At 37.5% G+C, this 21,432-nt stretch overlaps 2 protein-coding genes across 6 annotated transcripts in view; both read right to left on the reverse strand.

Moving 5' to 3' along the window:
- LOC100866598 (WD repeat-containing protein 47) overlaps window positions 1-15,729 on the reverse strand; it is a 61,730-nt gene extending 46,001 nt beyond the window's left edge. Inside the window, exon 1 of one of the 3 annotated variants that reach the window (XM_086913031.1) lies at window positions 15,656-15,729. Coding sequence is in view for 2 of the 3 variants with exons in the window: in XM_012494633.3 (XP_012350087.3) it covers window positions 10,192-10,256 (65 nt within the window). In the remaining variant the exon portion in view is untranslated. Of the gene's footprint in view, window positions 1-3,712; window positions 3,986-10,191; window positions 10,547-15,655 lie in introns of those variants that run through there. The other 2 variants (XM_012494633.3, XM_086913029.1) reach the window with 2 other exon arrangements.
- Window positions 15,730-15,884: 155 nt separating this feature from the next.
- Window positions 15,885-21,432, reverse strand: part of hiw (MYC binding protein highwire) — a 173,883-nt gene continuing 168,335 nt past the window's right edge. For all 3 annotated transcript variants that reach the window (XM_086913027.1, XM_086913028.1, XM_086913026.1), the window contains 11 exons: window positions 20,991-21,379; window positions 20,736-20,865; window positions 20,256-20,662; window positions 20,074-20,188; window positions 19,808-19,998; window positions 19,298-19,726; window positions 18,852-19,220; window positions 18,545-18,769; window positions 17,678-18,450; window positions 17,228-17,598; window positions 15,885-17,112 (listed from right to left, as the gene is read on the reverse strand). In XM_086913027.1, coding sequence (XP_086769153.1) covers window positions 16,997-17,112; window positions 17,228-17,598; window positions 17,678-18,450; window positions 18,545-18,769; window positions 18,852-19,220; window positions 19,298-19,726; window positions 19,808-19,998; window positions 20,074-20,188; window positions 20,256-20,662; window positions 20,736-20,865; window positions 20,991-21,379 — 3,515 coding nt within the window. In that variant the 3' untranslated portion in view covers window positions 15,885-16,996. The remainder of the gene's footprint in view (window positions 17,113-17,227; window positions 17,599-17,677; window positions 18,451-18,544; window positions 18,770-18,851; window positions 19,221-19,297; window positions 19,727-19,807; window positions 19,999-20,073; window positions 20,189-20,255; window positions 20,663-20,735; window positions 20,866-20,990; window positions 21,380-21,432) is intronic.

Raw genomic sequence — 21,432 nt, forward strand, 5'->3', positions numbered from 1 at the left:
ATCCGTACAACGCTTTTCGCGCAACTCGAAACTTTAACCGTAACGGAAGAATCGGCTCACGCATGAATCTGCAAATACCTTTGCGAATATATACTCGCCGGAGAGCGAGAGAGAGAGATTATCGTTAAACTCGATGGTTGACTCGGTTCTTTTTTAAATTTCCACGATACTTTGATCCGTATCGTCGTAATAAAACATTTCTTACACGTCCCCCAAAAATGTTCGTCATTGTTGGTCGATAACAAAGTTGAGGAGATATCGCCTGCACGTATATATATGCATATGTATGCGCGTAGCCGAGGCTTATCTGCAGCCACGATTTACACCCGGAAGTCTGGAAGAGTCCAAGCTTTCCCGTATCCAACACCGAAACCAGATACTCGTAAAACTCCTCGTTGAAATAATTAGCCTTCTCCTCGCTCACATGTCACGGAATACGTTAGGCGGTTTGCCTCGAGTCACGGAATATTTTGCAACGATGCGGGCCATCGTCCTCCACGGGTGGCGATTCGCTACGTTTACTCGGTCGCGATTCATAAAAGGGTATCCCGTCCGCTCTCGTCGCCGTTCAAAACCGCGGCGGTGGTTTTTCTTGCGAGCGATGCTCCTCGCCACGAGTAAAGGAGCCATTACCCGGCCTGTAATGGAGGTATTCAACCGGCTCACCTTTGACCCGAAAGCTCGTGGTACCGGTACGCGTTTACTCAACGAGATAGCCACCGGTCGTCGCCACTTTTTCCTTCTTTTTCAAGCGACACGAATTCCTTCCTCCGCATGCACGCGTCGCCTCCGCGAAACTCTCGTTTCAGCCAACCATTCAGCAACCGTGTCCAGTGCGCGTCCAACTTCGATATCTTTGGTTTTAGTAGTTAAAAGTAATTACAAAAAAGCTTGGATAGGATAATGCTCGAAACGAATGAAGAAACGGCACGGTTTTAAACGTATTAAATTTTTAATAGGATGTTTATCACGGGGATGAACCGTGTTGTTCGCGAGGCGCTTCGTTTTCTTGGAAATCGCGACTCGTTCGCGATAACGGTTGCTTGAATAAACGCGTGGCAACTAGAAATTGTACGCGATGCGTACAACTTGTGGTATGATTAATTCCTTATTCTATCAATTTCCCGCGTCTGTCGGGGAATTTAATTTTCTTCTTTTCTTCAACGGGAGAAAATTGGAAAATTTTTGAAGAAAATCGACCCGCGTCGAGCTTCGAGATTCTCTTAGAACGGTCTTAGAGCTGGATGAAAAATAGGTTAATCACTTTGGAGAGAGACTGAGAACGAGCCAAATCGATATGTTTTCTGGAAAGTCGTGATTCGATGATGATATTTTCGATGATATCCTCGAACGAGTTCTAATTTGGCAAGTATTCAAAGTGGAATGATCGTGAACGAAGAGATTTAGAGTTTTCGAGAATACAATTCTTCGAAAGTCGTGAATGAAAATCGTGGCGATATTGTGGTTAGGTTGGTAGAATCGTCGAAGCTGTGATCAAGCGATTCGAAGGAGGCTAACAGTTGCAGAGGAGGCAGGGTCGAACGTGTGGGAAGCGTTCGATCGTGGGAAGCAGAAAAATGGCAAGCACATTGTCGAGTTGTTTCCTAATCGTTCAGACGGAAAACCAATAGGAGCAAAAAACTCTGCAAAAATACTCGTCGTTTTTTACAATTTCACAAAGTGGTTATATATATAAAATCTGTACTGATGTTGTTCCATTAAAGGTCAAAAGAAGAAAGTAATAAAAAATTCCGTCCATAAATCTTATAATTACTCTATCATACGATTCCAATATGATTATCCTCGTTCGATAAAAATGATCAAAGAGTAATTTTAGTTATCTCAGTTTTAAATCTTTAAAAGTCGAATTATATCTCGCAACCAACCTTCGAAATCAAGCCAAGAATCAACTATCATCGTTCTTCCATAGAAAGAAGAATGACAATATAATTCGTCAGCACGATGGCATGTACATGAAGTATCCATTCTAGTGCAATCGACGATGCTCTTTTGTGTGCAGGGGAGATCCTCGAAATTTTTCATTGCAAGCGAGAACCGAACCTGAATTATCCGAAAAGAGTTTGTCCACGGGTTAATCCATCGGATTAACTCCACTCGTAATGTAGTCTCAATTTTTACGCAAGTACACAAAATTTTCAACAAACTTTTTTCTTAAACTTTTTCTATCCGAGTTAATTATCTATCCAAGTTAACGATTAAGAATTATTATCCCATTCAGCTTTCCACATTGCCGTCTCTACCTCGTAGTCATCGGCGGCGACTTAGTTTTCTTCGATGGAAACTGAAAAGGGGGGTTTTAAACGTGGCCTTGCTCTTGGGGTAGATCGAGGCCCACTCGAATACGGCCGTGCAGCGCCCCTACTTTCTAACGAGTCCTCGTCGCCCTCATCCATTGTCTCGCTTACGCGAATCAGCCCCGCCGACGTGGTCGATAAAGCGCGAAAGTAGCTCGCCGCGATTTATCAAACCGTCGCCAGTCCCTATATACCAGCCAGACGAAGGAATCGAACGAGGCTGGGATCAAGTTGAACTCGAAGGAAGGAGATCCTTGGATAAATCTTGGTAAATTAATCGCAGTGTTGAAAAAGCAAACACCTTAACGTTCCAACGTCCTATCAAAAAAAAAAAAAAAAAAAAGAAAAGAACTGTAACTGTAAATACATTTTGAAATTATTACAAACACTCTTACACGATGACGTTGAGCGTGATATTTTCACTAACCTCGTAACCACTGGTCGATACGAGCTAATTTAATTCTACGAAGTTATGACATTGACACCGGATCTCTGGGGCGGGAAAAATCGTGGTGGAATATCGCGCAGAAAAATGTATCGGGCGAATTTACACATGTTGAAACATTATTGTACGCTGGGGAGGGGCGACGCGTTGGGGGACGCATGTATCACCCGCAGAAACCGCGACGCTTGCAAATCTGTCTATCCGCGTCCCCCGTGCAATCTTTCCATCGTTTCACGGCTGAATCGTCCCCTAATATCGTGCGATAATAGGCAACGTCGAAAACAGTTGATCGTGCGTGCAAAACGCGTGACTTGTACAAGCGGATTGAGAATTATGCGGGGATGGAGAACGGATTTCATCGTGTAAAACGTTCGTTTATTCGAACGGATGAGAAAAAAGAATCGTTACGGGAAATTCGCCTCGACGGAGGAAAAAGGGGAGACGAATTAACGTATAATACTTGTTATGTGGAGTAGAACGATTCACGCGGTGTCTCGCAAGCAAGCCAGGTCTTCATTAAAACAAATTAACCTTGCATCGTCTTGTCTAAACGGGGAATGGAAGGTCTCGTGATACTTCGTAGTTTCGTAGTACGGAAGTCGTATATACAACGACTCCTGACTGAACCGAAATAGAAACGTATTGGGCTTGTGATACCGTATGACTACCGTTCCTGTTATTTGCAACCATGATTACGATCGGAGATATATCCGAGTGATTAATCCTCGTTTATTCCTAGTCGATTAATATTTAAATAGATATACGTATATTATAAATGTTTCTCTATAGAAATTGACGAGTCACCTCTTCCTAATTTAAATTTTAACGATATTGCGAGAGATTAACGTATTATATATTTCGTGTATTCCAATCGATACTATAAATTCTACGTAAAATTGAATTTGAATCGAGCAACTACGGAAACGATCGGTTAAAGAAAATACGTATTTACTTCCTCTTGATCGTCTGCTTGCACGCCGTGGACATTCACGTAACACGTAAAGAGGTCGAACGACTCACTGGAACAGACATCACATACACACACGCGCGCACACAAAGTGGATCTTGGGGCAAACGGAAAGCACGGTACCGGAAGCACGTGGCCGAACTGTACGAGCGACGTCGCACGATACACTGACTGGACGCCTAGAGTCCAATCTCTTCTGCGACGGCGCCCGTCTCCACGCAGCCGTCGCACGCGTCCAAATGCCAGCCGAAGATGAATGCTATCTCGAAACTGCTGAATCGCTTACCAACGCTTTGTGTACTGTTCGAACGTCTCGACACAATGTTTCCAACGAACTTCAAGCGTCCTACCGGCGACGAGCGTATTTACTTTACACGTTCGAAAACGATACGAAGCGAATTTCTAAAAATATTTTATAAGTTCATCTAGTCGATCATTTTGAAAGAGCGTGAAATAAAAATTTCAATAATTTTTATCTCTCATTTTCATTTTAATTCTATCGTTCATTTGTACGTGTTAATATTATAATATGTCGATTGATTTGGCGAGTATTTTTTTCTACCGTAAAATCACGATTCCCCGATTAAATCAAGGAATAAACGATCGACATTTTTGCGTTAAATTTTAAATAAAAATAGAGCCCACGTAACGTGGTACAAGTATAGGTGTGTACATACATACGCTGCGTGGAAAATGGTAGAACGGAAGAGAATCGATCTCCAGAGAGTCTGGCTATCGGTGTAGGTGAAGGATAAAAAATATCTCGATTACGTCACTGGAGAATTCTTGAAATACGAATCCACAGTGGACGTGGATTGTAAAAAAATGTGTAATTAATGCTGGAGAGTAATTTGATGAAAGATGAATTTATATATCGAATATAGTTTAGTAAATGATTAAAAAATTATTCTTGTCTGACATAAATTAAAATTTAATTAAAAATATTTCAAAATATATATCTGAAATGAATAACTCATAATAAATAAGCTGTAATGATTATATATATATAGCTTTTATACACCATATTATTAACAATTAAAAAAGAAATAATCTCAACGTTTCGTACTTTTCAGACACGTATATTCTTCCATCTCTATTTTAATTAATGTTAATTTATCTTGTAAATTAAATTTCTACAACTTTGAGTGATATATAAAAAAATATACATTTGTACATTTTGATTAATCCGATCAAAATCGTATAATAAACTCGTAATCATTTATTATCTTGCAATTCTTCCGAAAAGGAAAAATTAATTTAACAGAGTATTTCTTATATTAAATTCTAGCTCCAATTAATACTACTAAAGAAAATATAAATGTTACTATCATCATCGTAAAATTTATCGAAACCTTGAGAAATATCTTCGAAAGAAACCGTCCTTTCTCCTTTCATTGTGTTGTCTCGCAATAACTCGTGCCTCTATTGATTCTATTGTCCGAGCAACGAGAAGAATTATCGAAGTTTACCCGTTTACCCTCAAAGGAAAGAGATTCGATTAAATGCCTACCCCTTTTGAGCGCTACTCCATCTAATCAACTACTCGTCGGCCGGAAGTGCTCGACACGCACAGTTCTTTAACACTTCGATTAGCATACAGTTATTGAAATAAGCGATATTACATCCTTCCGTTTCTTTCAGCGATCACTGAAACAATCGTTTCATCCAACAATGTTTTTTTTTTTTTTCTTTTGCCGTTTTCACGATTCACCCATCATAAATAGAAAGTCTAAATGTGGAATAAAATGTAAGATAACTATCTGGTGAAAGGAAAAAGACAAAAAAAAAATTAATCGACAAGTAAGAAAATCAATCAACTTACGTATATATTCGTTTCGAGCGAAACAATCGATTTTGATCGAACATTAATCGTAAACGCGTTAAACTGGAATATATCCACAGGGAGTTATGAATCAATTTCTTTCAACTTTTTACTGTGAACAATAGAGTCACGCGGTGTGACGTATGACGAGATATCGTCGTATGCTAATTCGAGTACATATTCAAGACGTAGCCCTGCAAGTTTTCGCTCTAAAAGAGGATTAAAATGGTGATCATCTTGCCGTCCCGTACGTACGATCTCACATTCTTGCGATACGCGAACGCGACTCACTGTGAAGGAATTGCAGCCTCATTCGATACGAACGTCGGCTCTCTCTCTCTCTCTCTCTCTCTCTCTCTGAGGGGAATATCGAAATTCCACGAGTGCAAAATTACACTGTCAAAAGAAAATTATGAACAGAAATAAGGAATAACGTTGATCCAAACGCATTACAACTCGTACACAATTCACGATCGATGACACCATTCGCGTTTTCATTCATCGTGCGATGGTGAAATATGAAATAACAAATTTTAATAACGAATCGTCATCGATTTGCCTGCCTGTTATTTTAATCCTATATGATAAAACGGGGAAGAAAGTCCGGCGTTACAATCAATGGCTTTCCAAGGTCTTTCTAAAGAAGAAAAAGCGGGAAGAAGCCGGATAATCTCGCATAAACGAAGACATGAAGCGGTAGGCGCACGCTCGTGTTGCCAAGAAGTTCCACATCTGGTTTAGAAAATCAGATTACTTCGTGTATAAAATACGTGCCCCGAAAAACCTATCGACTTCCTCTCGCTCCCCACTCCTTTGTTTCCAAGTGACGAGCATGTTTTATTCATGTCCGCCATTTATGGTGGTGGTGGAACGTCGAGAGAGAGAGAGAGAGAGAGAGAAATTACTATCGCAGACGTTCATTTTGACACGGATTTTAATTTTTCGCGCGTCGCTCGTTCTTCGCGAGAAAAACGGAAGCGGAAACAGATATCATTAATAGATTACGTAAGAGCAGAAATTTCATCGGGTGAAAACGAAATCGAAATCTGAAATGCCATGTCCAAAAAGATGGTAAAAGTAACTTTCTTATTTACTCGATATAACGGTATCATCAACTTAAATAATTCACGAACAGAGATCACGACGAGACTTTTTCTTGACGAAATCTAGGACAAAAAGTAGAAAAAAAATTCTTCGCGTATCTTAACACGTAATAAATTGAAAACACGATTTATTACTTATTTCACTTCCTTTAAAAATTGTCTCCACGATCAAGTAATATTCTTCGTCGTGAGAGGCTATTATTCTATCCACTCGAATAATTTAGGATATTATACGGTATTTGTTGCTCGAAAGTGTTGTTGTTTGAACCTTAATTGTCTTCCATAAATAGGTAGGATTCGGAAAAAGCAAAGTTACCAAAACTCGACAAATTTGCCGTTGCAATTTCCTCTCTCTCTCAAATCCCTCGGCGTTTCACACTGCGAAAGATCAAACAGATTCGAACAAATTTGCCAAAACTATTAACTATCTACATAATTCGCGTATAATTTTCATCGTGTTATTAATCGTGTTGCAAAATTAAGGAATAAACGCAATCTAACATTCAACCAACCTCGTGAAATTATGCATTGTAGTTCTTCACGTGGCCATCTCTTACAGTTAATTAATGTAACTTATGGTCTGTGGTTTTCCTATAATTCTTTAGAGAACCGGCACGATGAAGCATGGGACATTTCTCATGTTGTGTACCGGTCCACGTAACCTTTCCTTGACCTTGACTTACACGTTACAAAACACTCGAAACGAAGTTGCACACGTAAGAAACATATTGACTTGCAGGCCGAAATATTTTTACCTCAACGAAACGATTCTTCAAACATTTATAAAGTAAAATAAACGAGTAAACACGAATTACAAGTATCACTTACGATCTCTTTGTAATCCAAGTCTTTAAACGACATTCGTTTATGGATGCACGATAATACGAGGAATTATTTACGGGCAGCTATCGATGACAGGTTTACGATGTGAAAGTAAGACGCGGTAAAAAACAAATTAATAAAAGAAGTTCGAGCAAACGACAAATTTCGATAATTTAAAACGAGGAAGAAAGACGTGTGCAAGATTTAACAATGATTACATGAAATTACGGGGAGAAAATCTGGACAAAAAAAATCACTGGTTCCGAAATATTTGCACCGTACAATGGGGAAACTCGATTGGAAATATTAATTAACGAGAAGAGAGAATTCATTTACAATCGAATCTGTGGAAAAATTGAGCGATATTAACAATGAAAACAGAGAAATAAGATGGAAGTTTCGGCGTTGATTTAAAATGGAACAAAACCCAGGAACGAGAAGTTAAAAGAAGTTAATTATCGGGATTGAAACAACGCTTTTTAAAACTCTTATCGAATAATTATGCGTAGATAATTTTATGCTCGAACTTTGAAACATTTCGCCTCTAATTTCAGCTAATTTTCCATTATTATTTGATAGATTAAACGAGATTAAAACGAAAGACTGTGTACATATATATATATATGCACGATTTTACGCGATATATCCACGAACAACGATGCTTCGTAGAGCAACGTCCGTTCCGGACTGCGTGTTTCCTTTAATTGACCGTGTGCTTTTCCTGTCTCCCTTCAACCATCACGCTCACTCTTTCCCCCATCTTCGATGTTTTCCTCTTTCCTCAACGTCGAAGCAAGCAGCGCAAGCGGTAAGCGGTGCTTTTTGATTACAAATCCATCTTCTTCTTTAATATGATTAATAGCGATCGACGATGAAATTTAACGGATGTCGCGAGCTTAAAGATATAAAATTCTGAACAAACATCAGATTCATCATCAACCTACACGTCGTGTTTATAAATCGACGTTTCGAAAGCCGATACATCAAGTGTTATACGGTGAAATTTAATTTTCTCCAAATTTGGGTAAACGTAAAAATGTTTGTGCTCTCGCCATCGTTGTTTATATTAACTCGAAAAGAGAAGAAGGAAAGAGAAGAGAAAATGAATACCTCGAAGGATTCTTCGCGATTTAGAAAAGTTTCGTCCGCGTAGGAAGTTGGCCAAGCTACTACCGCAACTTCTCGCATCTTCAAAGCTTATTAGAACTTCGCCAAACTTCTCCGACAAAGCCTCATAACAATGAACGAAGCGTCTGAAAGTTCTTCTCGACCTTCCTTCCCGAGATAGAAGTCATGGTGAATCAACAGTTAACATCCAGTTGGCGCGCTTCTCAACTGAGACTAATAAATAAGAAGGCGAATCAAAGTCAAGCTCTCTATTCATACGAATAAATGACTTTTCATCAACTGGAATTTCCTACTTTCGCGATTGATGTTATTTAAATCGTCCGTGCTAAAAGCAGAGCGAAGGAAATTATGATGTAAAACGTTGACGGCAACCGAGAAATTATCGAGCACAATTGTGCCATTAACCGGACTCCTGGCGTGCGTAATCGTCAAATAAGTCCGCGTTTTATCAATGATTCATGGTCTCGGAGTTTCGTCACATCCGTCGTATCGAACGAATATCTTAACATCTCTCTCCATCTCTCTCTCTATCTCTCTTTCTCTCGCCGTTAGCAACCGACACTTCGCTACAACCCGTCGAGATAAGCAATACTGAGAAATTCCCGCGTTCCGAATAGCTTCCCATCAACAAATGACGCATTTAATGCAATAAACTCTCGCCGAGAGTAATCGAGCTCGACAAAGAAATACCTCGATGGTTTATTCTTTCGTATCCACCGTTACTCGACTTCGCGAAATGATTAAACGAGCGTCGCATTTCGAGAGTTGAATCGTTCGCTATCGATACCGAAAGCTTCTTCGACGAACGGACAGAGACAAAGGTTAAACACCGGTTAAAACGAAAGGAGAGAAGGAAACAAAGAAACGATTTCGAACGAGGCCAAGTTCGTGAGATTTCAGAAGACGAGATCGTGACTACGAATCGCGATCGAACATATTGTATTTTCGATCGTTGTACGACACGCGGTGGTTTATCCACTAACGGAGAAACGGCTCGATGAATTTCACCGACCTAAAAAAGATCCATATGTGTGTGTGTCTGTGTAGCTTCCTTTTTCGTCGTCGTTTTTTTTTTCTTTTTTTTGAATTTCGCGACGATAAAAACGCGATTTCGCGCGAAACGAAATTCCATCGTGAACTTCTTCGTTTTTACCTTCGATAAGTTTAAACTGGTTACAGAGCGAAGCTCCGTTCGAAAGAAATTGTTGTGCAGCGACACGGTAACAATACCGTGAAATAATGTCGTTTCTTGTGGCGCATCTCTGGATAATCCAGCATCCCCGTGCAACGTTAAGCGCGGCTTTTTATGCGTCCATTCCGATCATCGTGCCCGTTAGATTCGGTGCGCCTCGAGTGTAAGAGACGTTAGTGTAATTTCGCATAACTCGAGCGAGACTTTAACCCTTAACTGAAAACATTCGTGCGTTACGGTTCTATGGTAACGATTATGTTGGCTACGCTGATGTTCATAACAGTATCGAGTATTTTTCTTGCAATTTTTCAAAGATTGAGCAAAAAAAAAAGAAAAAAAAGAATCATATCTTCGAGTACACTCCGTATTGATAATATTAATTTAAACCGTGTCGTACCTTCCCAAGGTGTCTTTTGAAAAATCCTCAATCACGGTAATCGCCGATGAAGCCACGACGACCATGGTAAAGCTCCACTCCCATATCTTGCCACGGTCGAATCGAATGTTTCTATTTCGAAAATTTCTTGCTCCTCTCGATTGATAAACACTGATAAAACGGTATACACGTTCACTATCACTCGAGAAAGACTCTACCTCGTAGACTAATGAGAAACATCTCAAAAAGAAAAAAGAAGAAACGTTCGAACATTCAAAGTATCTGTCCACTTTTCAATTCGCTGTAAATTATAACGCGATTTATAACACTGAATATATCAAAGCGTTCGAAAGCGTTATCAATCATTCTCAAGGCACGTTTACACGGAAGTTTAAGTACTCGTTCAATGTTCAAAGGCAAAGGGTTAACTTAGGCATTAATTAACAGCGAGCGAAAGGCACTAGTCAAGTGGCGATACACGCGAGTGAAGAGCCGACATTCGTGATCGTTCCGACGAATCGATTCGAATCGCTCGATACACATCGAGTGATTCCTTCGGATCAGTTCCCAAATATTTCCCCACGAAACGACTCGAGACAATCGTTCCACGCGAGAAACAACTTAGCCGACGTTACCTTAGGCCCGCTCGTATCGAGTTGGACGAGGTCGAACTATGAAGTCATTCCATCGACATGAAAATTCGCGCGTTACCGTCTCGCATACACATCGCATTTTGCGGGCATTTTTCGAGTCGCGCGCAAGCACTTCGCCTCTACAAAAAAGCCTCCACTCTTCTAAATATAAAACGGTCGAAGCTGAATCACGCCGTTCACGGATCGCTTCGCCACGTGTCGTCCCTTTTTCATCGTACCTTCGACTAGATCGGGTCGACTAAATAGGAGCGTTCGATCAAAAAAGGGTTGTCCGTGAAGCGGCCAACGTCCGCTGAGAGAATGAGGCACGCGAGTGCGGCGATGCACCGTCTACAGTGTTGATGGGAAGAGGAAGAAGATACGACTGAAGGTGCTCCGCGATGTTGAAGGCGCATTCACCTTGCTTCCACGCACCTGTGTACACGCGTGAGCGAATCTGCGCTCTCTCTCTCTCTCTCTCCCTCCCTCCCTCTCTCTCTCTCTCTCTCTGCCTACGACGCGTAGACGCTTGCAACCATTCCATTGGATTCGTGTCCATGCAAATTCTACGCTTATCCCGAGAATGACCACCCGAGTTTCACCGCGAGCGGAATCCACGGCCTTGATCTTCGCGGGTCACGATCGCGACTCGAGCGATGTCGTTTGTTCCTCGCAACCGGTTCCAAGTGGTAGAAAACGTAAAAATGCACCGACATTCGTCGGTGCCCTCGCTGGTATTCGAAACTCGGGAATTTTTAACATTCGAAGGACCGTGAATGATCGGTCCCCTTCCCATTCCTGCGCTTTGGACAATTTTTAAAGACATTTTTCTAAAGACTAGGGTATATCTAAATATTACTAATATTAAGAGTGATTTACAAGGGGATAAAATGAGATAAGACATTTTCTTGAAATGTAGGTATTTTTTGAAATGTTAGTTATTCGATATCACCTTGATAACGATAATTACAAAAACACGATCTAAAAATAATATGATGAAATGTATTTATTAGAATCGGCGCCATTTGTTATCTTGCGTATTTACGATCCTACGATATATATATATATATATATTTTTTTTTCTAAGAATTCAACTCAATTTAATCTAAATTTTTAACGCAAACACAATAAAATATTTTATTTACGAGGGTTTATTGATATTATTGATATTCTAAACATCACTTTAAAAAACGGGATTTTTATTGGTGCTTATTTAGATAATTTTGAGTTAAATAAATCATCGTTACAAATGGCAGATAACATCGAATCTTGCTTCGAGTTCGAAAAGTGGTACTGAGAAATGGTTGAGAAATAGTTTTGTTATACTCGTTTTAAATTGCTGGAAATCACGCATGCTTATGATTAAAATTTCAACGATTTCCCGCAACTACACATCGCGAACATCTCGGAACATAGAAATCTTGCACGCACGTCATTTGAATAGGAGAAAAGGAGAGAGCGTGTGCAGAAAAGGACAATTAAGCTCATCGGGAGAGAAGACTAAACGCAACGACGGACGCAACTTTAAATAACTCCAAACGCAATTAAAACGCCGTTAATCTCTGTAATGAGAGCGCACGCGTTGACGGAGCTTTAATGCAATTACAATATACCGTGGGCTGTTACAGTCTGAATACCATGAAACTTGAGATTTAAATACACATCTCGACTGGATATGTCTTCGATTCGTGTCCAATGTAAGTACAAAGTTTGAATTTCTCTTTGATGAAGCGAAAATGGGATTAAGTCGACATCGAAAGTCATTTCACCGAACTCGTTTCTCATTAAAATTCAATCTTCGTTTCTTTTGTTCCAAATTTTTCCTCTTTTTTTTTTTTTTCTACACTAGAATAAAAATATTCTCATTTACGAAAGTACTAGACGTCGCGACAAAATCATTTATCTCGAGTCATTTATCGCCGTGGGCGACATACGTCCAATTAATGCGCTCAAAGTGGTCACCGATGCGTTAATGATGCCTTTTCAACTTTTTAACATGATGCAATAAAGGATAAGTTACATATTTTTGAAAATTTCGAGAAAAAAATCGACGATTTTCGAATACGTGTCCTCTATCGATGAATTTTCATAGTCGTTAATCAGCATCATAATTAGATCGAAGCAGATAATTGGAGCTTTGAAATAATCCAACAAATAAAGATTATTCAATCGCGAGAATACATGAATTTACTTATATGCGAATATTTTTCTTGAAACATATTTTGAGGCAAGAAACAAATTTATTTCGAAGAAACAAACAATAAAAAAACTACACGATATTTATAATCATAAATATAATAGTCATAAATTGTAATCGTTACCGAAAAAAAAAAAAACGTAAATTTTAGATTATTTAATGCAGCAATTTTGCTGCTACCAGAAAATTAATCCTAAACTGATTGATATTAATAATATACTCGTGTTTGTAAATATTGTAACGAGTAGTTTATAATGAGAAAATATTTCAGAAAAAATTGTGTTGATAAAAGTGTAATTTAGCTTTTAATTTTAGAAAAATAAAATTTTTAATCAAGAATAGGTTATTCAAAACTTATAAGCGAATTTTCGATTAGCGTAGTTGATGTACCTAACCTCTACGTTATTCAACTGACAACTGCGTATGTGTGCATGACATGGTTAAATATACAGGGTTAAACAGGCTCATAGATCTAAATTGTTAAAGATTTGAAAAAGTATAGGAAGTGTTTAACTAAGTTGTACTTTAATCTTGAAGGTGGTAACGATATATGTGAAACGTTATATGCGAAGAGAATATTCTCGTAGAAGCAGACTAATTTTAGAATCTAGGATTCAATTTAAGAAAACAACATGATATATAGTTATATGTGAGTTTGCTGATATAAATTATACGAATAATTAAGAATTCTTGTTCTTTTTTTTTAAATATTATATAAGAAGCATTTAAATATTTTTAAATCAAAAAAATTTTAAAAATACAAAATTTTATTGCAAATAAAATTACGAGAATGAAAATATTCAATGAATATTAATTAATATTCGTTTACATTTCATATCATCATATACCTCAAAGAAACCTATATACATGATGTTTAATAACATATTTGAATTTAATATCGATCGTAATTGGTTTCAATCGAAAACGAAGAAAGTTTCATATAAGTCTTTAACGCATCGTGAAAGTATCATCCGCGACATATAGCACTGGTGCAATGCATACGATTCCATAAAAATAACGGGACAAGATGATCTCTCACAGAAACTGGTTTTCCGGGATACCGGTAATGTTAACATCAACGATGGGGTTCCAAACTGTGCAGTAATCATAGAAATTACTGTCACATTGTTACAAACATTACACTTCTATTCGAATTTCACCAAATACAGGTTATCGGATTAATTGAGCATAAATAAACGCAATATTTCTGAATAATGTTTTCATTCCTATAATAAAAATTCCTAATTATCCATAAGAAATAATTGAGTTATACAAAAGTTATGCTAAAGAAAAAATTAGAGGAATATATACATTAAATGAGATAAAATAATCTGGCAAGGTTATTTCTCGCTCGTGATATTATTTCTCGCATATGATTCGCTCAACAGTACGAATAATACCATATCCAGAGAAAACGGAAGCAGACAAGAGCGAATCATTCATTGTTGTCGACAAAATCGGATGATAATGTGCGTAAAACGACTCACTGTGAACGACAAGCGCGTGCTCGATGGTCGAATGCGTGAGATGCGTGAAATGCATTAGACCGCGTGGTACGCACGTGTTTAAAACCAGTTTCACGTGAATCTAATGGCTCCCGCGAAGCATAATTCCCATTGGAATGTCACGATCGCAACTAGTCTCAGTCAATCGTTACGATGTCCTGCTAATTTGTTACGAATATATTAGATCGTATAAATAAACATGAGCGCATTGAAATTGCGAAAAGTAATATGTCGAATTTTTCAAATACTTTTATCGATAGTTGGGTTGCATGCGAAATAAAACGTGATCTGCGACTTTCTCGTTACTCACCTCACGAAACAACAATTTAATACAAGAATAATCAGTTGCGCATAGCATCGATTTTCAACATGATTCACGAAACACAGTTGTTAATATTAAAATTTTATGCACACCGATTGATTCTATAAGTTTCTTGATATCGTTATGGAACAAACTGGAATATTTTTTTGGATAATTTAAATAAATATTCGTTAAATACAAATTTCCGGGTAAAGTTCTATTGTTTTTATTGCTGGACAATGAAATGGAAAAACATTGTATTCTATAGACGAGATCGACTATACGAATTCAAGGACCACTTAGCCTCGAAAGCGTCTGTAACTTGACAGTACTTCGAGTTAAGTGAACAAAGTGAGGTTAAGTATCGATACAGCAGACGACAACTTGGCAAGAATTCTATACCTTGACGACCTAACTTTGAAGAAATATTCGGGGAACATGAGTCAAAGAAGAAATCTACACGCATAAGAACATAGTTCATATGTCTATTGCTTTTTATAATGCTTTCCATTGGTAAAGAATCGATCGGTACACGTAAATTGTAAATCTTGACTGGAAGATTCTCCTTTAATGGAAGAAATTGTCTAATTTTGTTCAATTAAGCTATTTCCCGGCTTGTAATTGGCTTCAATTTGTGGTAAAAATAAACAGAGCGAGTTGACAGCAGTGTTAGCAGGGTGGCACGAACGTGCGTAGGAGATCATCTCCAACCAAGCGGTTACACGATCGTTTCCTTCTAGAAAAGCCATATTTCCCGCCAAAGGCCACTCAACGAACGAATATACATAACTCACGCGGCTCTGGAATTATATAACTATTGTTGCACGAGTCGTAAATAAAGGCTACTTACCGCTGATCAAGGCGAAAAACGTCAGGACCGCGCGCACACACACACGTTACACTTCGCACTGCTTAAGACAAACTGCCGTGTCGTGGCGCTGATGCAGATCGCCATCTTGGATCGATCAGTCGGCAGTAGCAGTCGAAAAGTGCGCTGATTTTGATTCTCGAATTCTTGCCACATTCGAATGACAGATGCAATGTCCGTTATAAAATTAGAGGTAAATAACAGAATAACATTTTCCATTGCGATCATTATTTTTCATTTAATCTGCACTAGATAAATTGAAACACAAATAATAACAATCGACTTCGCTCGATTCGCAGTTATCGTACATTCATACATTGCATTCGTTTATGAATATACACAATGATTCTATCATTTCACAAGCAACGCGCATAATACAATACATTATGCTGATAAATAAATAACGTTAAAAGTGTAATAGTACTCTCTATTCCTTTGGAAAAGTATAAAAACATAAGAGGTTGATAAGATAATAAATGCAAAGTTTATGAGTTTATGCCGAGCAACAATACTAATAATAATTCATTCCGTATATTATCAATCACGTAATTTTTCATACACAATTTTTATTTTTAAATTTATATTCACCACAATTTAATTCATATTTTTTTAAATAACACACTTCTTTCACATACATAATCTTCCTACATATATAATTTATTAAGATCATTGCCAATAATAATTAAATATTTCTTATAGTATTAAATATTTCTTATATCATGTTATATATATATATATATATGCATATATACGTATATATACACACACACACACACACACACACATATATATATATAGATAGATATATATATTTTTTTAAACATTAAATACTAATTTATATCTAAGATATTTTATCAAAGAATCACTACAATATATATGATTTATGCATGTGCAAGCTTCTTTTTTTTTGCTTTGTATGGAAGTTTAATATATGCACAAGATTCTTTCGTCTTTTCTATGCGTTTCAGTAATTTCTAAAATTACCAATAAAAACGACTTATGTAATACTTAACAAATATTATAGTTTCACGCATCATCAAATTCTCACTTATAATTGCAGCTATTCAGTTGTGTCTATATGTTTCCTTTTGTAAGTATATTGCATCAATTCCACTTTTGCGATCACTATAGGAATTCTTAAAAATCGATATACACATAGCACTTAGAGACACGTATTTTTTAAATTATGAGAATACTTATATCGAACTATATTCGTTTATATACTGCATTCGTAAGTAATCTAATAGTTTTAAGAGCAACTTTTATCGTGTCAAATATAAATTATGAAAGAGTTTCGTCCCATAGTCAAGTTGTTTTAGAATCTTAAAAAGTATGCGCATTACGGCAAATGCCACAACCAAGCGCAAATTCTTCGCCAGTTGGTGGATGTTTAACATGTAAAGGACATTCGTCCCCTTCGAGTTGTTTTGCTTTAGGTCCTATTTAAACAAAATCACAGTTATGTATAAATATAGAACTGTAATATATATATAGATATAGAATCATGTAATATATATCATAATAAAATTTATAAAAAAGACAAGAAAAGAATACCTGCAGGACACGAAGGTAATTCACCCTTTGGAATGGTGGTGACTCGTTGGAAGTCGTCGTGGCAGGGGTTACAGAAATGTGTAGTTCCAAAGCAAAAGAAGACTGCCACCGAGCAACAATAACGACACTTATACTCTAGGAAGTCTGCTCCATGCTTCGGACACATCTGAGCCCTTGCCACGTCGCTACAACCTCCACAAACTAATTCTGTAGGATCGAACGTTTCTCCACCTACTTGTGCGTCGCATCGTGCTTCACCACCATAATAGGCTTTCTGACATTTGTAGCAAACATAATACGCATAGCGTTCCATTGCGTATGCAGCAGGATCTTCATGATATCTTCCTCCTGGTCCAAATGTTGATTCCGCTCTGTAAAAGTTAGTAATCGTGTAAAAAAATGTAATCTTAATTATGTTTCTTAATATCTTGTGTATAAACTTTTGTTTACTTGTGCAATCCTTCATATTCTAACCGCATTAAGGCCTTTCTTCTCACATCTTCGTAAAGCTCCTTTATATTAGCTAATAGATCCGTCAAAGTAGGATGTTCCATTGGAACTTTACAAATTGGACAAAGAGAAAATCCAAAAGTTATTCTAGGTCCTACCCATCTTTTCATTAAAACGTGCCTACAGCAATGCAAGTGGAAAACGTGTCCACATTGTAATTGAATCGCAGGTGCAGCAGATAGAGCTTCCGTAAAGCAAATCATGCACATATCATCAGCATCTTGCTTCAAATCACTTCCCGGTAAACATCTATGTAGACAAGGTAGACAATTCTTCTCGTTTCGTACTCCTCCACAAATATGTCCACATACGTGTACTTTGCTGCACGCGTTTTTACTATGCTCTTGACAATCCTGATCTGCGCAAATATTTCCTACAGCTAGCAAACCTGTATTTCCAGTAGTGCCGCAAAATCTGCAAATTCCAGATGTAGCACCAACGGGTTTTCTTGGCGAACCATCACGAAATTCCACCAATGCTTTTAACGTTCTACTATCGGCAAGCGCCAAAATCCAAAACAATTTTGTTCGGCCACATCCCTCATGAAGATCTACCCGTATCGCTTCTTCCTCCTCCTTGCAAACTTGTCTTATATGCATACGTGTTCTTCTATGTAAATGCAAAATTCTATCGCATTCCGAGCATAAATTTCCACAAACGTTACATTGTATAATTGCCGTTGTCTCGCCATCGTCATGATTACTACACGTTGGCTAAATATACAAAATGTAGAAAATATATTGAATGTATATAAAAATGCGTATATAATAATAAAAATTGTTATATTTTCAAATGATTAATTCTCACTCTAGGCGGCGGCGGTTGTCCCTCGGTACCGCTCCATTGACCCGAAGACAACCTCTCGACATGATCGGAATCTAATACACACAAGGAAGAAAGGGCAAGCCATAAAGTTGGGGTTTTAAGACACTCAGTTGGATCACGGCTTCTTTCGTCCAATCTGGTAAGATTTAAAATATTTTCCGCAATAGCTGCTTTAGTCACCGATGCCCATGCTTCTGATAATTTTCCCTAATAATAAATATAAAAGATATAAACAATACACGATCGATTAAATATTTCAATTTCAAATTATTCATTTAATCATACATACCGATGCCATATCTTTCAAAAGTTGTATTATCACTTCGGCTAATTTTCGAGTCATACATCCTCTTAACCACCATCTTGTTCCAACTTGACTTTTTGGATGAATACTAGTAGCTAATGATACACTTTGCAAGGCTTTTCCATTGTTTTCTTTTCCTTTTACCTTAACTTGAACCGTGAGCGCCTTAGCAATACAACTTAAGAAAACGTCAAGAATTCCCGCGGAATGCTCATCAAATTCGCTACTATGAGAAAGACCATTATTTGCGGATATAATACTAAAATCTGTCGGTGGTAATCGTTTGACACTAATGACATTAGCTAACACTTCTGGTTTAATTTCTGGTAAAATTCTTTTCAACAAAGATGTTACCTAATAAATAATTGAAAATGTTATATGAAAATTCGCGATTTAAATTTACGAATATAAAATTTTAGTGAAATGCATACTTGACGTTGCACTCTTGCCGATCCAGTATGTAACAAACTCAACAAATCTTTCAATAATCCATATTGATGCGACAGGTAATACTGTCCTACTGAACTACCACTTAAGGCTAGTACCATGGATAACATTTCAAAGCAATATGCATCTGCTGCTTTAGGCAAATCGCTATTATCACTTAACAGACTATTAGCAGGAGTCGGAGAACATAATAGAGCCTCCCATTCTTCTCTTAGACGAATGGTTTCTTTTTGAATAGCTTGAACAATGTGGGTACAAACTTGTTTTTGTAAATGGGTTAAATTGTTTCTACTGAATAAAATTCCAACCATGTGCTCGCGGAGATCATTACTATCCTCCAAGTCTTCGTTAGTTCCTTCCGTAGTATCCATTTGTTGTTGTTGTTGTTCACCTTGTATAAGTTTTCCAAATACCTGTCAAATAGAAATACTTGTTATATTTGTTTTATAAATACATAAATTATAATCGAGGGATGTAACATGTAATTAACGTGCTTGAGAAGTAATTAAACGGAACACTTTTAGCGTTTCCGTTTCACAATTTCTTTGTTGAATCGTTTGGGCGTTCAACTGTTTTCCAATTTTCAAAGATTCCCCTTCAATTTCACCTAAAATTCGTATCTGTCGTACTCGCAAAGAATTATCTGGACCTTTCAATTTTAGACCGACGATAACATGACGTGGATCTACAAGAAATATAACAATAATAGTTCGTAATAGTTTCATATTGTAATCAAAAAATATATTATATGCGATTTTACCAGTGACTGGACAGTTAATCCATCCGGCGGAACGGCTTTCGACTTCTACAGTTCTCAATTTGATCATTTCATCCACGTTATTACCCGATTGAAACGTAACACTAGATACTTTGTGCTGTAACATAAGTATAAAATGAGTATAAAGACATGGTAAATGAATTAAGATTCGTTATAAAACATACCGTCAGATCACGACAGTTATCGATATGAATGTACACCATTCGAGGAAGAGAATGAGCACCACAAATGATAGTTATCGTCTTTGTTTTGTTCCGATCTTCGTCACCGGATTCCCAAAAAGTTTCCGTTGAATTATCGGTCAAGCTACCTATCATAGCTTGCCTGCTCGATGCTTTAATTTCCACTCCGCATGTTAAATCCTTCAAAACTTCCACGCAACTATTAATTTGTTGAGAATGAATTGATTGATGACTTTCATGCATGCTCATCGTAATATCTTCCTCTTCTTCCGATCTTGAGAGTATTTTACTAATATTACTAAAAACATGACTTCTGTGGAGGAACATATGATCCGCAGGTGTGAATTTAATGCCCCAACATCGAATGGCAGCTTGTTGCAAAGGAGAACCTAATAAAAATTAAAGTTTGCCATTTTTGTCTGTTTTGTAAAAATAATATTGTGAATAATGCGAAAAACATACCAGGAGGTGGCAAAAGCATCAAGTCTGCTATAGTTTGTAATAAAGTATGAAAAACCGTTGGTAATGGATTAACAGATTCACCTGCTATGACAAGATCGCTTAGAGGATGTTCGCATACGCCAATCATTTCCTAAAAAATATAATATTTTATTGACAATATACTGAAAAATGAATGGAATGATAAGAAAATTCATTTCATGATTCGTGAAACGAATCAAAGAAGAAAGATTTTAAGAAGACACGAAATATACTTACGTGATCATCCTTTTTATCAGTTTTATTGTCTTCGTCATTTGTGTCTGGAATATCAGGTGGTACAGTAGGTGTTAGGGATGCGATGAACCACCACAATAAATCATGAAGACAAATAGGTTGCGTCACACTTCTTAGCAACCAGTTTAACGCTTGCATCGCGTAAACTCTACAAGCAGCGCGTCTCAATGCTTGCTTCATCGCAAGTTGTAGATGTTGCAGATTATGTTGTTGTAGGACGAAAAGCATCACGGGCCTCATGAGAATTTCTATTCTATCGTTAGTGGTGACTTCTTCTTCTTGATTCGTCGAGACAATCGCCGATTGATTCATCGATGGTACTAATTTTTGTAGGGCTGCAGACGGGTAACACAGAAGGGAAGATCCGGCATCTACGATGAGAAAGAACGACGAAATATTTCTTCTTTTATTCCTAAGTTTAAAA

This window comes from Apis florea, unplaced genomic scaffold (assembly GCF_048593485.1).
Source record: "Apis florea isolate Af1SG1 unplaced genomic scaffold, ASM4859348v1 contig_3496_pilon, whole genome shotgun sequence".
Lineage (NCBI taxonomy): Eukaryota > Metazoa > Arthropoda > Insecta > Hymenoptera > Apidae > Apis > Apis florea.